This window comes from Penaeus japonicus, unplaced genomic scaffold (genome assembly GCF_977035675.1).
Source record: "Penaeus japonicus unplaced genomic scaffold, GWHDUDI00000001_assembly GWHDUDI00000039, whole genome shotgun sequence".
In the NCBI taxonomy this organism is placed as follows: domain Eukaryota; kingdom Metazoa; phylum Arthropoda; class Malacostraca; order Decapoda; family Penaeidae; genus Penaeus; species Penaeus japonicus.
The window spans coordinates 22,879,077-22,896,576 of NW_028234441.1; the positions used below are offsets into that span (position 1 = coordinate 22,879,077).

Sequence of the window (17,500 nt, forward strand, 5' to 3'; positions counted from 1 at the left end):
TTTATTCAAGTCACATGGCCTGGGTTTTATTTGTCGTTAATTGTTTGTTGTTTGGATAGATTGTGAACATGGCGGCTTCGGAAGGAACGTGTTTATGTATTTGTTTGTATATTTGTTTGTGTTTGTTTTATTTTTTTCTATTGTTGTTTTGAGGTCGTTTCTTGTATCTTTTTTTCTTATTATTGTTTATTTTTTATTTTTTCTTCTTCTTTTCTCCTCCCTATGGTTATTAATCACTTTCTTACTTTTTATTGTTTATTTTTTCTTCTTCTTTAAACAAAAATCTTTTCATTCTTCCATTATTTGTTAATGACCCATTTTCTCTTTTTCTTCTTCTCTTCCTTCTTCCTCTTCATTATCATATTCTACTTTATTTCTGTATTCTTCTCTTCTTGCTTCCCGCTTCCTTCTTTCCCTTTCTCATATAAACTTCTCTTTCTTTTTTCTCTCTTTCTCTAACATCAAAACCATCTTTAGAAGAAAAAAAAAATGCTATTTGACTTTGATTCACGTCCACCAAAAATACGACCGCCGCGACATCCATTTCTCGTATTTGCTCAAAATTTCGGATTTCGTGACTTCGAATAATCTTCGAGAAAATTCTTTGTATCCTTCCCCCCCCCCCCACCCCACCCCAAGAAACAACAGAAAAGAAGAATAAGAATAAGAAATTAGGAATGAAAGTGGAGAGATAAATAACTAAAAGAATGAAAGAAAGAGAGAGAGAAAAAAAACAAAAAACTAAAGGAACACGTGAATCCACGAACGCGTAATTTCCGTCGACAAATTTAACGGGATCATTTAAGATTTTGGCCGAATTAAAGTGAGAAACGTCTCCAGTTAAAATAGACCAATTATTTCCCCCGTGGAGGCAGACAGCGCTATACGACACGATATCAAGATTTGAATAAAGAATAAACCATTTTTCCAAGTAATTAAGAGTGATGCGGCCGCCATGAAACTCCCCCGCGCGCCCAATTAGGCTCGTATCCCCTCTTAGCGAAAATCTAATTTTAATTAATCTGATGACTCGGGCGACCTAATGACAGTTTTAAAAACGAGATTACGCGGGCGAAAATGAGTTTGTTCTTAATTTTCAACTTGATTTCGTCTGGTGACAGTCAAGGCAAGCAAAAATAGAGAAAGAAGAGAGAGAGAGCGTTCTTGTAACCAACTGGATGGCGAATGCGTGAATCCGCAATGGCGTTCGTCGATGGCGTCTGTACGAGGATTCACTCGCGGAGAAAAATATATATATATCCACAGATTACGAGATACCAAAATGAGCAGCAGAAAATTAGCCTACCCTATTTTAATACAATTAATCATTATCATTACTGTAACCGTGTTATTTAAAGAAATATCAGTTAAGATGGATTTAGAATATGATTATCTGATAAAGAAATAGCAACCGTTATCAATGCGGTCACGAGCTTCTAGATCAAAGAGGTATTATCGTCGAAGAAATATGAAAAAAAGAACGATGCTGTCAAATTGCAGAAATGATCATTCAGGTCTTTATATACGAAGATAAAAGTTGCTCTTTTTCTGTAATGATGTTTTGAATTCCTCAACTGAATTTCTGAATTGAACCGTTATTTCGTATTTTACTGATGTGATTTTCGGTACTGTGTCATATATTATTTTGTTTATATATTGTTATTGATATCTTTATAATTATTGTTTTTCGTTGTAGTTGATGATAATAATACTGATGGTAATGCTATTATCATTATCATCATTTTTCTTAATATCGTTATCTTTATTACTATCATTATCATTATCATTATTATTGTCATTACTATCATCATTATTATCAATATCATTATCATTATTATTATTATCATTATTACTACTATTATCATCATAATCATTATCATTATTATCATCATCATTATGATCATCATTATTATTATTATCATTATTGTTATTGTTATGATTGTTATCATTACTATTACTATTGTTATCATTACTACTACTACTACTATTATTATTGTTTTTATTACTATCATCATTATTACTATTTTCATCATTAGTATTAGCATTGCTATTATTGTTGTAATAGTCATCATCATTATTATCATTATCGTTATTATTATTGTTACTAGCTTTATGATTATTATTAGTATCATTATTATTATAATCATTATCATAATTACTACTATTACTACTATCATATATATGTAAATATATATATATATATATTTATATATAAGCATAAATATATATATTCATATATATAAAAATATATATATATATATATGTATATATATATTTATTTATATATATATATATATATATATTCATATATATGTATATATATATATGAATATATTTATTTACACACACACACACACACACACACGAAACCCACAATCAAACACGCACACGGACACACAAATCCCCCTCCCCCCACCCCCACCCCCTTTCCCCACCCGTTTTACATCACGTGAATTATCAATGTTGACAAAGGAGATGATTCTCTGTTAGAATAACCAACAGTCGTAAAAAAAGAAAATATATGAGCAAAGTAATTCCAGGTTGACTACTGGACACGAAGCCATGTTCCCCGTAAGCAAAACAAACACTGTTCTGATGTCACACAGGGCGGTTATAGTTGTTGTTGTTTGTGTTGTTTTTGTTGTGGAAGGACTGAATATATATATATATATATATATATTGTCATTGTTATATATATATATTGTTATGTGTACTTGGATGTATTGTTTACATGTACGCGCACACATAAGAATGAATACTTATACACATGAAAAAAACAACAACATACACACGGACAAATATAAACACACATACACATTAGCAAAAACATGAACACACACACACAAACATGAACACACACACGCACACACACACAAATACACACAACTATTCTCTCAGTAGCCATGTCTTTTAGAAAGGGGGGGGGAGAGGGAGGGGGGGCAGAAGGCAGAGGGCAGGGCAGGGGGGCAGGGAACAGAGTGAGGGGAGAGGGGGGGGGGGATCGAAGAGTGAGGGAGTTTTAAAGAAAATACATATTCTCGTTATTACTGTTAAATTGAAAAGCATTATATCATTATCAAAACTGTTATCTGCTGTTTATTTGTTTTATTGCAATTTTATGCAATGGTGATTGCTACCTATAATATCATCATTGTTGGCGTGGCTGCATCATTATCCTTATTTTCATGGCGTATTTGCAGTAATTGTGATGATTATCATAAATAGCAGGTTTCACTATCGATTTTATTATTAATGTTGCTGGTATCTAATATATTATCCTTTTTTATGTTTTTTTTTTATTATGAGTTATAGTGTTGTTATAGTCATTTTCATTATTGTTGTTATTATTGTCATGGTTGATATTATTAGTGTTATTAGTATCATTGTCATTATGAATTTTGTTATTATCATTATTATTATGAATTTTGTTATTATCATTATTATTATGAATTTTATTATCATCATTATTATGAGTTTTATGTTATCTTTATAATTATCAGTAACAATAATATTTTAAATTCCCATATCATTATTATCATTGTCATTATCATCATAATCATTGTTATTGTTATTATCATCATCATTATCAGCAACAGTGAGACAGAGTTAAATAAAAAGACAGACGAACAAACAAACAAACAAATACACATCCAGACAGCCAGACATCTAAAAAAAAATAAAAAGCAAAAAACCACTATCCGACATCCCCCTCCCCCACCCCCTCCCCCCTTCCATTACCCCTCTCCTCCCCCCCCCTACCCTCCGAAAAGGGAAGCAAAACTTAGTTACATAAACGCCATGACCTTTTCTCGTCAGTTGATTCAGCTTAAGTAATCTATATGGTGATTGTTGATTCGAACGATTGGCTATTCCGTCGGACGGGGGAGGGAGGGAGTGGTGGCGCCGCTCTGGTGGCGGGATGGGTAAGCTCTTGTTTGTGTTGTGGAAGGGGGCTGTCGTTTTTTAATTGAGTTTTGCTTCTTTTTTTGTGTGGTTTTGTTTTGAGAGGTGCTATTTTTTCGCGCTTTTTTTTTTCTTTTAGTGTGTGTGGGTGTGGGTGTTTTCCCTCGTTCGCTCGGTTTATTTATCTGTCTGTCTCTTTACGTCTTTCCTTCTTCCTCACTTTATTTCTCTCTCTCTCTCTTTCATTATTTCTTTCTTTCTTTCTTTCTCTCTCTCTCTCGCTGTTTTTTTCTGTTTGTCGCTGTCTCTCTCTCTCTCTCTCTCTCTCTCTCTCTCCCCCTCTCTTTCTCTTTCTCTCGCTATTTTGTCTGTTTGTCGCTGTCTCTCTCATTCTTTCTGTCTCTCTCGTTCTTTCTATCTCAGTGTGTCTGTCTTTCTCTGTCTCTTTCTCTCTCGTTCTCACTATCTCTGTTTGACTGTCTCTCTATCTTTCTCTTTCTCGCCATCCGCAAACACCCTTAAACCGCACATGACGTCATCACACATCACAACCTACGGAACCCACCTCCCCACCCCCACCCCCACCCTACCCCCCACAGAAAAAAATACATGACAAACGATAAAACATAAAAAAAAATAACGAGTAAAAAAAAAAAAAAAGTCCTCCATTTGGGCGTGGTCAGATCTGACCTGTTTTCACGCATTCTTCTGCATGTTACGCGACCTTGTTCATGAACTTTTTAAGCCCTTGTGCTCGCATGACCTTGTGTGTGACCTTGGTAGGGTATCAGATCTTCAACAGCAATTTATGGCGACCTTTATGGCTATTATTCTGTTACATTATCAAAGGCAATTTTTGTCATTATTATGTGTTGGTTGGGTGGCTTTTACAAGTAGATTTTTTAGGCTTTTGGTAAGACTCTCTTAAATTGCTATTAGATTTTTGAAAATGTTTATGTATATATATAAATACAGATGTTCACACACATATGTGCGTACATACATACATACGTACGTTGATACATACTTACGTACATACATACATACATACATACATACATACATACATGCATACATACGTACATATAAATACACACATACACATAAAAAATGATAAATAAAGGAAGAAAAATACAAGAAGCAAAATAAGAAAAAATGTTGAGTTGAGAGAATCAGAATAAGAAAGAAGAGCAGAAGAAGAAAATAAAATAAGAAGATGAGATAGAAAGAAAAAAAAAATCGTTATTATTATTATTATTATTATTATTATTACTATTCGTTCCTTCTGTGATTCTGTTATCATCTTTGTCATTTTTATTATTGTTGTTGCTATTTTTTGTTGTCATTATCATTATCTTTGTTGTTATTTTCATCTTTATTATAATTGTTGTTATTTTTGTTATTTTATTATCATGTTGTTGTTGCTATTTTATTGACATAATCAACCCTCTCTCTCTTAGTCTCCTTCCCCCTTCCTCAACTCCCTCTTTCTCTCTATCTCTCTCCTCCATCCAACCATCTCTCTCTTGCCTCCTTCTAACTCTCTCTCTATCTCTCTGTGCTCTCCCAACTCTTTCTCTCTCTCTCTCTCTTTCTCTCTCTCTTTCTTAGTCTCTTTCTCCCTCCCTCAACTCTCTCTCTCTCTTCCCTCCAACTCTCTCTCTCTCTCTCTTTCTCAGTCTCTTTCCCTCCCCCTAACTCTCTCTCTTTCTCTCTCCTCCTTCCAACACTCTCTCTCTCCTCCTTCCAACTCTCTCTCTCTCTCTCTTTCCCTGCCGCCAACCCTCTCTCTCTCTCTCACCTCCTTCCAACTCTCTCTCTCACTCTCAGTCTCTTTTCCTCCCCCCAACCCTCTCTCTTTCTCTCTCCTCCTTCCAACACTCTCTCTCCTCCGTCCAACTCTCTCTCTCTCTCTCTTTCCCTGCCCCCAACCCTCTCTCTCTCTCTCACCTCCTTCCAACTCTCTCTCTCACTCTCAGTCTCTTTTCCTCCCCCCAACCCTCTCTCTTTCTCTCTCCTCCCTCCAACTCTTTCTCTCTCCTCCCTCCAACTCTCTCTCTCTCTCTCTCTCTCTCTCTCTCTCTCTCTCTCTCTCTCTCTCTCTCTCTCTCTCTCAGTCTCTATTCCTCCCCCCAACCCTCTCTCTTTCTCTCTCCTCCCTCCAACTCTCTCTCTCTCTCCAACTCTCTCTCTCTCTCTCCTTCCAACTCTCTCTCTTTCTCTCTCCTCCCTCCAACTCTCTCTCTCACCTCCTTCCAACTCTCTCTCTCTCTCCTCTAACTCTCTCTCTCTCTCACCTCCTTCCAACTCTCTCTCTCTCTCTCTCTCCTCCCTCCAACTCTCTCTCTCTCTCTCAGTCTCTTTTCCTCCCCCCCAACCCTCTCTCTCCCTCTCACCTCCTTCCAACTCTCTCTCTCTCTCTCTCTCTCTCTCAGTCTCTTTTCCTCCCTCCAACTCTCTCTCTTTCTCTGTCCTCCATCCAACACTCTCTCTCACCTCCTTCCAACTCTCTCTCTCCTCCCTCCAACACTCTCTCTCCTCCTTCCAACTCTCTATCTCTCTCTCTCAGTCTCTTTCCCTCCTCCCAACTCTCTCTCTTTCTCTCTCCTCCCTCCAACTCTCTCTCTCTCTCTAAGTTTCTTTTCCTCCCCCCAACACTCTCTCTTTTTCATCTCTCCCGCAGTCTCTTTCCCTCCCCCCAACCCTCTCTCTTTCTCTCTCCTCCCTCCAACACTCTCTCTCCTCCTTCCAACTCTCTCTCTCTCTCTCTCAGTCTCTTTCCCTCCCCCCAACTCTCTCTCTTTCTCTCTCCTCCCTCCAACTCTCTCTCTCTCTCTCAGTCTCTTTTCCTCCCCCCAACACTCTCTCTTTTTCATCTCTCCCGCAGTCTCTTTCCCTCCCCCAACCCTCTCTCTTTCTCTCTCCTCCCTCCAACACTCTCACCTCCTTCCAACTCTCTCTCTCTCTCCTCCAACTCTCTCTCAGTCTCTATTCCTCCCCCAAACTCTCTCAGTCTCTTTCTCTCTCCTCCCTCCAACACTCTCTCTCACCTCCTTCCAACTCTCTCTCTCTCTCTTTCCCTCCCCCCAACTCTCTCTCTCTCTCTCTCTCTCTCAGTCTCTTTTCCTCCCCACTCCTCCTCTCGCTTTCTCATTTGTGTCACCGAATTTCCTCCTTAAGTTGTAAATATTGTTTTGTAATCAACGTTGCACAAGGGCTTGCTATAACTGTCCAGTATATAGCGAAGTGCTTGCGTCATGCAGAGTGCAGATGACAGGCAAGGTCAGAATTCAAAGTAAATCTCTTGCTTGTGATCTTTCTTTCTTTCTTTCTTTCTTTCTTTCGTTCGTTCATTCTCGCACCTTCTCTGGGTGTGTTTGTGGGTGTCTTGGTTTCGGTGTGTTTGTGTGGCTGTGGTTGTTTGTTTGTTTGTTTGTTTTTTGTTTTTTCTCTGTTGGGGTTTGGGTTTGTTTGTGTCTTCCCCCTTTTTCTTTTGGATTTTCTTTTTCTTTTTTTTATTTCCTCTTTTTTTCTCTTTCTTTTTGTACTCCATTTTCCGTCTCCTTCCCCGTTATTTTCCCTTTTTTCCTTCTCCCCTTCTTCTTCATCTTCTTCTCCATCCTTTTCTCCTCCTCCTTCTTCCTCTTCCTCTTCTTTTCCTTCTCCTTGTTGTTTTTGTTCTTCTTCTTCTTATACTCCTTTCTCTTCCCCTTCTTCTTCTTCTCCTCCTTCTCCTCTTCCTCCTCCTCCTCCTTCTTCCCCCATCTCTTCTTCCTTTTCCAGTCTCGATCAAACAAAAGTTTTAATAATCCACATTTTTTTTCTACATAACTGTCACAGAAAGTCCTGAACGATTAACTTAATCGGATCATTTGATGATATGCAAATTGCTTATGCAATTTTGATTGTCATTATTGATTACCAGTATTGTCTTACAGGCACTTGAGATCATGCTTGGTATGATGATGATGATGATGATGATTGTGATGATATTATTGATAATGATTATGGCAATGATAGTAATCATTGTTATTATTATTATTATTATTATCATTGGTATTTTTGCTAATAACTCTAGCATTATGATTACTGTTATCATCAAAATCATTATTTTTGTTGTTATCCATATCGTCATTGTTATCATCATTATCATCATCATGATTATCATCATCATTAACATCACAAGTATTATCCTCCTTTATCATTATTGCTGCTATTATCAAATCATCATGAGTATAATGATCATCGTATTTCAATCATTATTATAGAGACAATAATGATCATAAGGATGATAATGATTGTTATCATTGTCATTACTTCGGATATGATTCACGTTATTGCAATCATTATGATATTCATATTATTATAAACAATACCATCATTATAATTATTATGATAACAGCAGTAATAATAATAATGACATTGATGATAATGGAAATATTGATGATGGTAATGATGATAGTAATAACAAGAGTAGTAACATTAGAAGTGATTATAATGACATTAATAATAGCAATCATAATCACTCTAATAGTCATTATGATAAACTTGTTAAAATGATCACCATCACTACTATCACCATAATCATTATTGCCCTTATTAGCCTCACCATAATCACTCACTATAAGCGACACTATCATCACCATCAACATCATAATAACACTTATGGTTCAATTACTTCATCCCGATCGTACACCGGCGGGTAGAAACACTTGAGCTGCAAGCAGACGCAAGCAATAGCCACGAGCAACATTCAGGCACGCACACTCATGCACGCTGACAAGCACACCCTAGCGTCAGTGCATGCAACGTCTGCTAAGCACATTCCAAAAGGCAAATATACCAACGCAAGCATTATATGCAAGCACTTTCGGTATATTCTACCATCATGCAGACATGCAAGCATATGTCATTTGCATGTTGACGTATTTACAACTCAATTGTAGGTTCATTATTTTCTCATTAATTAATTTGTGACAGAGTTTGCTTTCATGCAAATTCATGCACTTGTTGATACGTTTAGCACATGGATATAATCCTTTAAATTATGATAATAATGATGATGATGATGGTGATAGATACTACTACTGATGGTAGTAATAATGATGATAATAAAGACAATAATTATGATGATAATAATAATTTTAATGATGATAATGATAACAATAATAAAAATAATGATAATAGTAATGCTGATAATGATTATTATAATAATAACATTATTAGTAATTACGAAGATAACACAAATAAATAAAAAAATAATTATAATAATAACAACAACAGAAGCAGTAATGACAATATAGCAATAACATATAGAAATAACCTAAAACATATGTCTCCTTTGAGTAAGTGCGTGCGTATGTCTTCAGGACGTGAGTGTGTATTTATTGATATCAAAATTACATCTTATAAATACTATTGGATGGTTGATAGTCGATGGAAGGGTTGTCAAAGGTTGAATTTGGTTTCAATTGGTTGTTTGGGTTATTTGTGGTGGCTTGGGGTCGTTAGTGTTAATTTTGTATTAACGGTTTCTTGGAATAAGGAATTTTCGAATATTTGAATGCAGGAGGTTAGGAAGAATAAACTGACAAGTACTTCAAATTCTTCGTTTTTATTTTTTTTCGGTATTCTAAAAGCATGGAATTATTACTTCTTTTCGCTTGTGGTGGAAAGAACGTTTTTAAATATGTCTCGTTCTCGTGGAAAGATAGTTTGAACCCCATGAACAATTGAACATCGCCATACTAGGAGATACCACGGTTTGAATCTTTGAATCCTAAGATGGTAGAGTTGGTAGGTGGGGTAGGAGGGGGTGGGGTGGGGTCTGTGGGGTGGGGGGATGGGCTTAAGATGAGAGTCACTAGAAGGCAAGAGGGAGGGGGGAAGGGATAAGAAGAGGGGGGAAGGGGTTTAGGGAGGGAGTCATGCAGGAGAGAGCATGGGGATAAGATCGTGGTGGGAGGGAGGGAAGGGGGAGATTCATGCACGTGACGTGGCGAGCAGCGGTTGGTAAAAACAGGGTAAAGGTGCTTCGTCTTCGGCAGACAGCATTCGGCAGAACATCTTGGAGGTGCTCGCCGGAACGCTGCATGTCACGAGTCTTTGGATACGTTTTAGACATTCTTGAAGAACGGTTGATTCTGATTTCTTTGTGTTTTGTCCTTTTCCATTTCTTTGGAAACTGTTATTAATGTTCTCTCTTTTCTTCCAGAATCCGCGTGCCCTCCGTCCCCAACACAGTGCCTTCACAGTGCCCAGCTACAGGCGAAATAGACCGAAGGAAGGAGTGACCAGTGCCTCAACATCCGTGCCTTGTGTGTGTGTGTTTAGGTTCTCGTAGTGTAACCGACCGGGCATTCCGTCGTGCCTTTGACACTGTGTTCGTGAACTCATAATTCTTAGCGAATGTCTCTTCTTTTCTTTGGATAGATGTCGTATCCTTGTTCCTTATTATTTTTGTTTTGAAGATTAATTAAAGCTAAGATTTAATAGAAGCTATATCTGAAAATAAGATATAATAAGTAAAGAAAGAGAGAAAGAGAGAGAGAGAGAAAAAGTCGTGAAAAGGTTAAAACCAGAAAGAAAATTACGTGGACAAGAGCACGTCTATAAGAACACCCCTCCCTCGGACCCCGGAGGACCCCAGGAGCGACCCCAGCGCGCAAGAAGCCCTCGGGGTGGAGTTCTCAGCCATGTTCCCGCCGGGCAGCGCGGGCGGGTACGGCCAGGAGGGCGGCCAAAACCTCCTCACGCCCTCCATGTACTCGTCTCACGCCCACACGCACATGCTGCCCTACAACTCATACTCGGCGCAGCTCGTGCAGCCCTCCACGCCCTCGCCCTCCATGTGGCAGACGCCCCCCCACACGGCACTGGCGCCCTCAGCCCCGCCCGCAGACCAGACCTTCTCCTCGCCCCTAGGCTTCAACAGTGGGCGTGAGGGCTACTTGCAGGGCGCGGGCTCACAGGGCTTACAGGCGCCCATCAGCCCCTACCAGGCGTACGCGCAGATGAATCACGGCATGTGGCGGCATTACGACTCCATGGGCCTTCAGGGCATCACCAGTAAGTGCCAGTGCCATTTCTGAGAGAGAGAGAGAGAGAGAGAGAGAGAGAGAGAGAGAGAGAGAGAGAGAGAGAGAAAGAAAGAGAAATTGTGAGAGAAAGAGAGAGAGAGAGAAATTGTGAGAGAAAGAGAGAGAGAGAGAAATTGTGAGAGAGAGAGATAGAGATAGAGAGAGAGAGAGACTGAGAGTGAGTCAGAATGTGAGAATGATTATAAAAGAGTGAGAATTAGAGTGAGAGCAAGAGCGAGAGAGATAATATGTGTTTGTGTGCGTTTGTGTGGTATGTATTTATGTATGTGTGACTCTGTTATTATAGGTGTGTTTGTGAGTTTATTAATGTTAATGTTTATGTGTACGTGTGCGCAAACGTGCATGCGTACACGTGTTTTTGTGCGTTTGTGCATTTACGAATATCAATTTCGTCTATACATACTTTAATGATTCCGTTATGAACTATTTGTCATGATTTTTTTTTCCTCTTCCGCCAAAAAAAGAAAGAAGAAGAAAAAAAAAAAAGACACGGAGACAAGTCATACCCAGAGTTCTTGTTATCTTTTATCATTCACGGGGCGAACAAGCGACCTAACGAATCTTTGATAATAATACAAATAAAAAGAATGAAGTCTATGTTGCTCAACTCAAAGAGAAGGAGAGTCAAGGCAAAAAGGAAGAGAGAGAGGAGGGGTGAAAGGGAGAGAGGGAGAGAGAGGAAGAAAGAGAGACAAAGAGAGAGGGAGATTATTATTATTTTTTTATTTATTTTTTTTTTTACTTTGACAAGTGAAAGAGAGAGGGAGGGAGGGAGGGAGAGAGAGAGAGAGAGAGAGAGAGGGAGGGAGAGAGAGAGAAAGAGAGAGAAAAAGAGATAGAGAGAGCGAAAGAAAGAGAGAAAAAAATTTGACAAGTGAAAGAGAGAGGGAGGGAGAGAGAGAGAGAGAGAGAGAGAGAGAGAGAGAGAGAGAGAGAGAGAGAGAGAGAAAAGAGAGAGAGAGCGAAAGAAAGAGAGAGAGAGAAATAAACAGACAAACAAACAGACACAGAAAGAGAGCAAGAAAAATAGAAGAAAAAAAAAAGCTACAGGAAGAGTTAGATAATCTCTGCAAGATGACGTAACGAAAGAGATAACGCTGACGTCACAGCCTTTCTCCGCGCCTATCTCCGCCAGATGCCTTCCGCGGTCAAAAGCTGATACAGACCTTCGCATACACGTCACGTATATCACTGTCGGTGTTATACAGCGCTAATGGCATTAAGTGGTCAATGATTGGTAATCATAACACTGCCATGAGTAAAAAGGGGTGTAATGATAATCTAAACTAGGGTAGCAAGGGATAATGATAGTGGGTAAAAACATCTTTGATAATTAGAGTTTTCTCATAGCTGATGAAAAGTCATTTTTTTGTCTATATTATTATTAAAACTTCAGTATTGATATTCTTACATACAATATGTATCACTGGAAATAATCTTATAAGTGTGTCAACAGCAAATGAAGTTATTCTCAAGAACAAAAAAACAACATAACCCAGCAGTCAAGGCGCGAAAAAAAAAATGAAGAACGACATGCGCAATATCATCAATGCTTATAACCGGACTGAAAGAAGCCGCAGAATAACCCTTGAATAAGTCGAAACTCCTTTTTTTAAATTGAAATTAGACATTAAAAGACGATCATGACCCGCTACTGTATTCAGCAAACCCCAATTAAGTTTTGCTAAGAGAACGAAATGGCGAACAACACGAGGCTTGTACGAGAATCGAGGGAAGAAGCCGGACATTTACAGCTCTTAAATCCAGGTTAGATTATGGAATTTAAACCGACAATGACCATCCTCTGTGAATACGACGCTGTTGAACATTGTACATGACAAGAATGATGTACTCGAAGATGTAATGTGAGTTTTTATATGTTTATGAATTTGCGGAATGGACTGTTCAAGAGACGTTCATGGGACTTTGCACAACCCGGGTTTAAGATCGTCCATGATGTAACAGAGGAACTTTATTTATTCGTTTATTGATATTTTTGTCTGTTTAATATTGTTTTTTTGCTAATTTTATATTGTTTTATATAGTTATTGATGTATTTATTTGAATTTCACTCATGATGTGTTTATAAATACTCATACTTTTGTTTTGAAACTCCTTTCACATGAATTAACATATCCAAAACAAAGACGATAGTGATAGTGACGATAATGATAAGGATGATAATGATAATGATAATAATAATGAAAATGATAGTATTAATAATGAAAAGGAAAATGATGCTAACAACAGTAATAATTATAATAATGATAATAATAATAACAATAGTAATGCTAATGATAATAAAAAGAAAATGATATTCAAAAAGTATTAAGACTAAAAGTGACATACAAACACACATAGCTATCGAAGAATACCCCCCTCCCCACCCCTATCCTCTACCCTCCACCCCCCCTCCCCCCTAGAAGGATTACAACGACAAAGACCTCAAGACATAATATTAGCAAACAGGCGAGACAAGTCGTTCGTTAATCCAGGCTCTTGCAATTGCAAATAGCCCAGGCAAGGCTAGACGAAGCTACATTGGCGTTCGGTTTTGTGTAGTCGCCAGTTGACAGGCAGACGGGGGCAGTGTTTTTTTTTTTTTTTTTTTTTGTGGTGGGGGGATGGGGGAGGGTTCGAAGGACGAGGTGAAGTGAGTGGAACTTTTTTTTTTTTTTTTTTTTTTTTTTTTTTTAGATGTTTATAGTGTCAACTTGATCTTTGTCAACCGTCCTTAGTTTTCCCCGTCTCCTCCGCTTCTCTCTTCTCCACCTCGATCTCTTCATCCTCTTCCACCTCCACCTAATCCTCCTCGTCCACCTTGACCTGTTCCACCTCCTCTTGGTGATCCACTTCCTCCTCCTTCCCCACCTCCAAATCCTACCCCTTCTACCACATACCCACTCCCTTCCACCCCCTACCCCTCCCTTCCACCATCCCCTCCCTTCCACCACCACCACCACCCCCTATCCCTCCCATCCACCCCCTACCCCTTCCCTTCCACCACCCACTCCCTTCCACCCCCTACCCCCTCCCTTCCACCCCCTCCCTTCCACTCCCTACCCCTACCCCTACACATACCCCTCCCTTCCACCCCCTACTCCCTCCCTTCCACCCCCTACCCCTCCACAAAAGGCAAGTCGAAGCCAGTGCACCGGAATTAAACTGTCAGGCCGACGCGAGAGTAGCGATAAACCTCTTGTTATAAAGAGCTGTGCAAATTCATTGCATTCAGTCGAGGTATAGATGTGACAAGAGGAATCAGCATAATTAATACAAAATGGAGGGTTAGTGTAATACAGAAAGAGAGAAAGAGAGAGGGAGAGAGAGAGAGAGAGAGTGTGTGTGTCTCTGTAGCACATTGTAGTACAGTGTGATACAGTTAGTTGCAAGGTGGCTGGGAGATTCAATTGCAAAAGGGGTCTTCTTATGGATATTGATTTTTTTTTTCTTCTAATCATAATTGTTATTTTCGTTGTTGTTGTGGTCATCGTCATCGTCATTATCACTTGGTATGATTCTAGTTTTATTTTATCGTATGCGTTTGTGTGTGTACATGCATATATACACATATACGTATATAAATATATATTATTATATATAATATAATATATATATATATGTATATATATATATATATATGTTTATCTATATACACATATATACATATAATATCACATATATATATATATATATATATATATATATATATATATATATATATATAGAGAGAGAGAGAGAGAGAGAGAGAGAGAGAGAAAGCGAAAAAAGAAAGACAGAGACACAGACAGACAGCAAGACAGAGAGAAATGAGTCACTTCTTGGGGCGATTTAAGACAAAGACACGTACCCGTTGTGTAAGAAAGCTGAGTGTAGATAACAGCAGTGGGAGTGAGTGGGGGGAGGGGGTAGGGTAAGGGGGATGCTATGGTCGTGATGGAGACACGGGGATAAGGTGATGGAGAAGGAGGAAGGTAACATGAAGTATGAGAGTGACATCTTTATTGTTGTTGTTATTTGTGCACGTCTCTCTCCTTCCGTTTCTTTTACTCTTCTATCTATTTATCTCTCTCTCTCTCTCTCTTTCTTCCTCTCTTCTAATCTCCCTTCTTCCCTCACTCTTCCCTTCTTCACTCATTCCCTTCTCTCCCTTCTTCCTTCTCTCCATCTTCTTCCCTTCCTTCTTCTCTCTCTCCCCTTTATCTTCCTTCTCCTTCCTCTCTCTCCCTCCCTCGTCTTTTTCCCTCTCCCTTCTTTCTCAATCTCCCCCTCCCTCCCTCCCTCCTTCTCTCCCCCTTCTTCCTCCCTCTCTCCTCCTATACCCTCCCTCTTTTCTTCCCTCTATCTGTCACCCTCCCTCCATCATACCCCCCACCCCCCCACCATCCCTTCCTCTTTCTCTCTCCTCCCCCACGTTTATTACCCCTATTATCACCTCATCTCTTTCTCCTTGCCTTCGCTCACTCCCCCCACCCCTCCACCCCTCCACCCCCACCCCCTTCTTCCCTCAACACCTGACCTCCCGTTTCCTTCACAGGCAGATGAACGTGCATAGATACCGTTTAATTAATGAACCCTGACAAATTACGATAGAAAAATATGATAGAAAAAAAGAATATATATATATATATCGTGTAATTATCATATTAATAGAGGCGTTTGAAGGAGAACTTTCCGATAGCCGTTGGGAAATTATTGATGGCTATGAGTGTCTGATGATTATATAATAATGCTTGCTTTCCTAATAAAGATGATAATTATGGGTGGTTTGGGATGATAATGAAGAAGAATCATCGGGAACTGATAGGAAGGTGACTTTAATTATGCCTCAGTGAAGATAATGACATTAGGTTAATCGGGATTATATACGAACGCTGTTTCTTGATGAGTTATAAATAATTTCATTTAATTTCGATAAAGGGTTTTTTTTTTTTTTTATAAAGCTGTAACATCAGGTACTTTTTATGTAACGTGTTTTGATGATTTTATTGATCGCTGTTAATCACTTGATTATTTTGATCATATGAAAATTTCATCCAAAGACTAAACAAACCCTTTTATTAGGAAAACACCTATTATACAAACAAGCAAAAGAAGAACAAAATATAGTTGTACAAAAAAAAAAAAAGAGATAAGAGAAAACCCAAGAAAGTGGAAAATTAAGCCTAAAAATGAAGTAAACGTTAAAAAAAAGAAAAAAAAAAAGAGGCAGTTACCCCTTACCTTTAACCTAAAGAGAGACGGTTCCCCATTTTCTGTCATCTGTCTTGGTTAGCTTGTTGATAAGCGCTAATGGGGGTTGAGGGTGTATGGGGATGGGGGTGGGGGTTGGGGGAGAGGTTAGGGGGTGGGGGGGGGTAGTGGGAAGCATATCGGAAGGGGTTTGAAGGGGAGGGGGGAGTGGGGTAGGGGGGAAGGAGAGGGAGGAGGGGTAGAGACAGGGGACACATAAGGGTAAGTGGTGGAAATTAAGGTGAACGGGTAGGGGTATATGGGGGAGAGGTGGGGGGGAGGGGGTATATAGAAAGGGGAGGGAGGGAGGTGGGTTGTGGTAGTCCACAGCCCACGCGGTTAGCCACAGTGGTTAACCAACGAGGGGGGGGAGGGGAGGTAGGAGGACACTTCCCACGTGTCCCCATGTGATGGACGAGGAAAAGGAGGGGGAGGAGGGGGAGGGAGAGAGGGTTGGGGGGGGGGGTTGTAAAGTGTCTAGACATGGAGTGGATTGAAGCTCTTAACTTATCCATCTCTTCATCTTTATATTTTCTTTTCTTTTTTTTCTTTTTTTCTTTCCTTTTGGTGTTAAAGGTTTTGGTTTTTGGTTCGCTATTTCTTTTTATTTTCCTTTTTTTGTTTGTTATTATTGATTTTTGTATTTGTTACCTTACTCTCTTTCATTATTATTTTTTTTTATTATTATTTTTTTTTTTTTTTTTGTCTCATTCTAGTTCTCTGGCTCTTTCTCGATCTCTCTCTCTATCTCTCTATCTCTTTCTCTCTCCCTCCCTCCGCTCCCCTCTCTCTCTCTCTCTCTCTCTCTCTCTCTCTCTCTCTCTCTCTCTCTCTCTCTCTCTCTCTCTCTCTCTCTCTCTCTCTCTCTCTCTCCCTCCCTCCCTCCCTCCTCTCCACCCTTTCCTCCCCCACTCCTTCTTTATTCACATCCCTCTCTAAATAGCATCCATCTTCATCAACCCCCTCCCCTCCCCCCACCTTCCTTATCTATCCCTCATCTATATAACCCATTATTATCTAATAACAACCCCCTTTTCCATTTCCCTTTTGTATCCATATCATTATTAATATTCTTCGTTTTTTTCTATTTCCCTATTTATTATTTTTTATTTTTTTATTTATTTTTTTTTTTTTTAGTTATCGTAACTAACCTGTTCCTGTCTCTATCACTCTATCTCTCTTTCTTCCTTCTGTTCTTATCTTTTATTGTATTCTATCGCTCTCGTATCTTTTTCCTTCCTTTTTTATTTATTTCTTACCATTAT

At 39.0% G+C, this 17,500-nt stretch overlaps 1 protein-coding gene across 2 annotated transcripts in view; it reads left to right on the forward strand.

Moving 5' to 3' along the window:
• Positions 1 to 10,117: 10,117 nt before the first annotated feature.
• Positions 10,118 to 17,500, forward strand: part of LOC122248050 (transcription factor GATA-5) — a 51,651-nt gene continuing 44,268 nt past the window's right edge. For both annotated transcript variants that reach the window (XM_086533596.1, XM_086533597.1), the window contains exon 1: positions 10,118 to 10,971. In XM_086533596.1, the coding sequence (XP_086389722.1) occupies positions 10,599 to 10,971 (373 nt within the window). In that variant the 5' untranslated portion in view covers positions 10,118 to 10,598. The remainder of the gene's footprint in view (positions 10,972 to 17,500) is intronic.